This window comes from Triticum dicoccoides, chromosome 1B (genome assembly GCF_002162155.2).
Source record: "Triticum dicoccoides isolate Atlit2015 ecotype Zavitan chromosome 1B, WEW_v2.0, whole genome shotgun sequence".
NCBI lineage: Eukaryota > Viridiplantae > Streptophyta > Magnoliopsida > Poales > Poaceae > Triticum > Triticum dicoccoides.
In genome coordinates this window covers 134,219,526-134,225,658 of record NC_041381.1, presented here as the reverse complement: position 1 = coordinate 134,225,658, position 6,133 = coordinate 134,219,526, and the positions used below count along the sequence as shown (strand labels likewise).

General features: G+C 41.2%; 1 protein-coding gene across 1 annotated transcript; it reads right to left on the bottom strand.

Moving 5' to 3' along the window:
* Positions 1-3,262: 3,262 nt before the first annotated feature.
* Positions 3,263-5,878, bottom strand: LOC119350235. Its single transcript, XM_037618164.1, has 4 exons — positions 5,719-5,878; positions 4,907-5,021; positions 4,038-4,196; positions 3,263-3,373 (listed from the first exon to the last, which is right to left on the bottom strand). The coding sequence occupies exons 1-4, from the start codon at positions 5,808-5,810 to the stop codon at positions 3,263-3,265; spliced, it is 477 nt and encodes a 158-aa protein (XP_037474061.1). The 5' UTR covers positions 5,811-5,878.
* Positions 5,879-6,133: the final 255 nt, after the last annotated feature.

Below are 6,133 nucleotides of genomic sequence, written 5' to 3'. Positions count from 1 at the left end.
AAATCCAGTTATTTCTCACCCTACTGCAAGACAAAAGGCTTTATTGGCTGGCCAATTCAGATTCCAGCTGGAGCTATTTTCTAGGCATATTTTTTTTCATGTGTATTCCAACGTTGGTTTTATTTTTTTCTTAGGTTTGTTTGTGTTTCTTTTAGCGGGTTTCTAGGTTTTTTCTTTTTTCTTTTTTTACAACTTTCCTTTTTATTTTCTTTTTCTTATTAGTATGGCGCAAATACCGTATTACACTTGGATGTATATATATTAGAGAGACAAAAAGGCATGAGATATATATCATACTAATTATATGGTGTAAATACCATACGAAACCATGTCAAATTCACACAAGTACACACTTAGTGAATACATCAGAGTACGCACCATGAGCTTGCATATATCGGGCATTAATCCAAAGTATTACCTCTGTTTCTAAATACAAGACCTCTTCAAAGTTAATATTTAGAAACAGAGGGTGTACATAAAAATGTGTCACAAGTGTACCTATTTATAAAGAAAGGACTGCTTCTGCCCGTCTGCATTATGGGCTACAAAAGAAACTCTGCTATTTCCTGAATTCAACATGTGGTCCATATTTAAGTTAGTCTTTCGCTTTTTTACAAAAACTCCATGTGGTTTCTTAAAATCAACCCACGGTCCAGTTTTAAGTGAGTCTGTCGCTTTTACAAAAAAAAACTGTGGTTTCTTGAATCAACACATCGTTCAGGTTTAAGTGAGTTCAGGATTATTTTTTCCTGCATATTTCGTAAACTCCCTAAGTTTGGGTTACAAGGGCAGATCCAAATGCTTATAAAAAATATTCATATATCTTCTAAACCTTAAGTCCAATTTGAAAATGTTATGTATTGAATTTGATTATAAATTATGTAGAATCTGAAAATGATGTTATTTTACCAGTTATTAAAACATAAAAAAATGTTAATTAGGGTGCAACCTAAATTAGTAGCACATAATTCGGACGCGAACTTGGTGCTCTCTTGTACCCGCGCACCCTATATACGGAAAAAAATAGTAATTCAAAAAAATCCAAATCTTTTTTGGAATCAAACATGATCAGATATTGTACTCGTATAAAAAGGTTTGGACAAGAAATGATTCATATTGACTTCACGGTAAAAAAAGACAAGTTTATGACGACAATATAGCGTGTATAGTACTTGTATATAGCATTTTTTGCCGAATCTTCGACCCAGGATGCAGCGAAAGTCATTCTCTGACATACATTTTTATACGACTACAATACTTGATCATGTTTAATACCAAAAAAGATTTGGGATTTTTTGGACTTTTTTGAATTACTATTTTTTTTTGCATATAGGGTGTGCTGGTACCCAGGTTCTCCTTCATATTTTCCCACATAATTCATATTTCTTTCATGTGATTTTCAAAAATATCCATATCTTTTAAATTCTAAATTATATTTTAACACGTTATATATAGAATTTGATTAGAAAAATGTGTACAATTTAAAATATAAAGTTATTTTACCTGTTAGCCATTTTTAAAATGCTATGTCGAGAAGCCGATACTAAGTCACATCGATCTAGCATAAGACACATCATATCACTTTGCGGCCTCACGCATAGTAACCCACGGCTGCCATCTTTACCTTGGCCGGGACCGTTTGCATCTTTGGACTCACGTATATAATTGTGATGCTAGCATCCATATGACAGAGAACCCGGGTCGACATGACTTAAACCAAGGTGGCACAAACCTACAGGACAGACATACGTGACCCAGCAATGCATGTGTGGGCCAACAGCGGGTGTAACCGGGCTCTAGTAAGCTATCAGGACTCCGGTAAATACCGCGTGACATTTCCCTGTAGGGACAGACACATGAGCAAAGAAGGACACATGTCGGTCAATCCATGTGTTCCGGAAGGAAGCACTAGGAGGCTTTTTCCCATAAGAAAGGCTACCAAGAATAAACAATTAGGTGTCGAATCCCATGCATACCAAAGCATTTCAGTAACGTACACACAATATGCTCGATATGTGTAGATACAACATGGAATCACAAGATAACTCTACGACTCAAAGTATCACTTCAAGAAGCTTCGAGGAAGCATACATAGCATGATATTACAAACATGGGTCTCATGACCCAACATACAAGTCATACAAGTAACAAGTGGAAGCATAAACATGTCTGAATACAGACATTTGAAAAGAAAGAAGGCTATAAAGCATGTCTATCTACAAGACCCTTCATAGGAACTAGACCTCTGACTGAGATTTCCAAGCTAATTGTCGGAGCACACATGAATCTACTAGTGAAACTGAAGTCTCCTCTGCAAAATATAAGATAAGGAAACATGAGTACAAATGTACCCAACAAGACTTACATCAGAACTAACTACTTATGCATCAGTATCAACAATGGGGCTGTGGAGTTTAACGGTAGCAAGCCAGCTTTAACTCCTGGCTAACTTGTACTACGACTGCCAGTATTATTTTTGAGGTGAGAGAGCGCACACGAGTCCACATAGTCACCATACCAATACACCACTATGAATCCGCTTCGGTCTCTCTATGAGAAGATCATCCATAGCACTCACGCTTATCTTGCGCATTTTAGAATATCCACTTCAAATTGTCTATGAACAATGTAAGCTTCCAAGAATTCATATCCGAGGACGTGGCTAGGGTGTTTTTTTTAGAAAAGGAAGAAGACCACTGGCCTCTGCATTTGAGACGATGCATGCAGCCACTTTATTAATTATTCACACAAGACTTTACAAAGTAATACAACATTAAAACTAAAGCCACCGTCTAGGCACATCTGTCGCTACTCCTATCCAGTTGATGAAGGGATGCTGATAGTTTGGGCCTAATACCAAACAGACCTCGCAGCCAAACCTAACATCTAAGACCTGGGGCCCCAACCAGGACGCATGTCGGGTATGGGGCACCCACCGGTCCGGCGCACACTCAGAGGCCGCCGCCGCCACCTGCCATCAATCCATCTTCAGAGTTGTACTGCTGCATCTATCTTGCCCGGTCTATCTTCCATCGACGCCACCACGACGCCAGACAGCGCCACCCTCTTACGCGAGTCCATCATCGCACATCAGATGCCTAATCTCCAGGGCGCCATGCCATCGAGATCTGTCACCATCAATGTGTATGATGAAGCACCGCTCCACCAAAGACGTCGTCCAATTATCCCTCGTGCCTGCATACACCTCTAAGAAAGACGCCCTCAAGGGGGAAACGACACAATCGCGCCGCCATCTTCTGATCTATCGATCTAGGGTTTCCCCGGAGGTAGCAGATAGTAGTCTAGAACTTCTCGGTGATTCCTTCAAGAAGGGAACGACGACGTAGAGCGCCGCCACCGACGGCTTTGGCATCTAACCAAGAGCAGGTTTTCACCTAGATCTGTTCGAAGAACTCCATCCAGCTTCTTGTGCACGGACCACCGCCTTCTCCGTCGAAAACTAGACCAAAAGGATCCAACCGCGCCGGGGAGATGACGACGGTCTCCCTGCACCAGGGAGATCACCGTATCATGTGACGCGGCTAAAGTGTAACCTTAATCAATAACGCACAATCCATCTTTCGTATCGGTGTCGATTCGAATTGAAAATGAACACCTCAGCAAACCAGACTGGCGATATTTTCCCCGTTGCTACAAGGTCCGGTATGGACCTCCAAGAGGCTACACGGCTGATAAATGAAACAACGTTTTAAACTATATAATTCCTCCTCCGATGGTCATGGCCTCCTGAGTAGGTCGAACCATCAACCGGATGTTTCAGGAACTCGCTGCAGCCGTAGCATCGTGTGAAGTCAAACCCTTTCCTACAGCCACGTCTAGGATCATCACAGTAGTAATAATAACCGCCTGCATAACAAATACAGTAGTAAGACACCGTTCAGTGCCAAAATATATAGCAACAAACTGGTGAATAGGGAATAAACACATAACCAATAAATCATTCATGTGGAACAATATTCTGAAGATTCGGCAGGCTTACCTTCACATAATGAATCCAGGGGAACGCAACAGCGTACTTTCAAGATCTCTTCACGACCCTGTCCGCAGTCCTCTATCTCGGCGAAAAAGAGTTTTTTCTTATCCTTGCGCATGGCGACGAAATTTACGTGCGTAAAAATACGTCTGCTCTCGTAAAAGAGTCTAGAAAGCAATGTCTCACACAACTCAAACTTCACCTGCAATTTGGGCACAGAAAGAGGAGAGGAAAATAAAAAGAAGATTTAGAAAATATATGTGCAGCTATATATTAAGCACTGTCACAGTAATGTGGTGCAAGTAATTGGTGATTGCACTTGCAAACTAGCAGAAAGCGGAACTTAATAAGATAATCAAACGCAACTCTAAGGGAACAAAATATCCAGTACAAAGAAGCACCACTAGAAGAACCAAAACTGGACACAATAAAACGAAATGCCTATTATGTACAGCTAGAAATTCGTAACAAACTATGCAATGGAGTTGGCTGCTAATTCTTCTAACTGGATTAACAAGAATTATTATCAGTAGCCACTACAGAATGCTAGAAGTGGAATAGGGAATTTTTGTAATCTTCAAAAGGTTCCCTAAGTTTAAGTGAAACACTCATAAATTACACTTAAAGTATTTTGAAACATGCAGTTTGTGCCGCTCATGGTACTAGCTAGTGATCCTAATTTAATATTTTCAGGACTCGCTTGGTTGGGAGAGTTGATGTACAAACCCAAAATCCAAAACCCACGTTCAAGTCCTCAGGGATGCGAGCTTAGGTTTCTATTTACACTGTCAAGAAATAAAATCTGGTATTCTTCTAAGACTACATACCGGCACGCAACAGAACACCTACTTGCAAACAATTTATAAGCAGAAACCAAATAACAAATGGAAGATAGGAAAATGGCTGCTATACCTTTCTCCTCTTGTTGAAACTCGCTAAAGCCAGTTCTGATAAATAAGTTTGCTCCTTAGTCATCTCTTGCTTCATTATCTTTGCTTCCATTTCTTCTGCTGTAACATGCTTGCAACTGCAATGATAGAAACATATTATTAGAGCATTAAGAAGACAAATAAGGAATTTCTGATTTACAGTACGTGAAAATATACACCAGTGGATTAAGACCTAACTTCCTTGCTTACAGTTTCAGTGACAAAAGGGAATGAAGTTCAAACAAAAAAGATAGAAAAGTAAAAGCAAAATCAGCTCGCGAACAACCTTATTATTTAGCCTTTGCACAAACACTCAACCATTGTGGAACGCTGTAAGTTCATATTAAGCTGAACAATTTTGACAATTCAACCAGGTCGCACTAACTGACTAGTGAGGAAGCTTCAAATATCGCTCACGGTCTGTAGCTTCTAACTGCCATTAGCGGTACAGGAGAGCAGGAGGAATTAGCTTCAGCATATTGAGGAGTTTGAGCCAATCGCAAGACAAAAGAGTGTGTGCATTTGGTCAAAGCCGTCGATAGGGGAAGACTACAACTTGCAGATCTACAGTAAGTCAAATCCAATGCTTGTAAAGAATCAATTTTGCCGAAAGGAAAATTCCCGGATACTACTATATATCAACCCATTAATTGAAGTTCTAACAAATCATGATCATAAAAGCGAAGAGGAAACTGAGCAGAAGATAAGTGATGGATAAAGTTTGACATGGACCAAAAACAAACAAGTATGCATGAATAATTTCTCGAGTGGCAGGGAGAGGCGAATAAATATTACCGTATTTCCTCAACTTGGTCGGAGTTGTCCATCATGTACTTGCCGTTCTCATCCATGTAAAGGCTGCCGTGTTCATGGATGTAATTCCTCATAACGACGTTGGCCCGAGCAGCTGCCTTATAGAACCGTGTGCCTGCGTCGTCGCCCTCCTTGTCCTCCAGCGCGGCTATCTCCTCCGGCGAGATCAGGTCCCCAATGTCCTTGGCGGTAGCCACCAGAGTGCGCCAGTGCGGTACTTTCCGGACGGATTATCCTCCGGTCGGATAACGACGGCGGATGGCCACGGACGGTTGAGCACGGTGGAGACGGAGCGTCACTAAAGGGAACAGGCTGCTTGTCCTTCTCCTCCGCAACCAAGGAGGGTCGATCTTCCGCACTATCCATGTCGTCGTTGGAAGCGTCAGACAAGCCGGCG

Bases quoted from the DNA above. Each gene is read 5' to 3' on its own strand.
- LOC119350235 (XM_037618164.1), bottom strand. From the start codon at position 5,810: ATGAGGAATTACATCCATGAACACGGCAGCCTTTACATGGATGAGAAC. The intron at 4,197-4,906 runs GTATAGCAGCCA...CCCAAATTGCAG, and splicing joins GTTTCAACAAGAGGAGAAAG to GTGAAGTTTGAGTTGTGTGA. The intron at 3,374-4,037 runs GTACGCTGTTGC...GCTCTTGGTTAG, and splicing joins GTCGTGAAGAGATCTTGAAA to ATGCCAAAGCCGTCGGTGGC.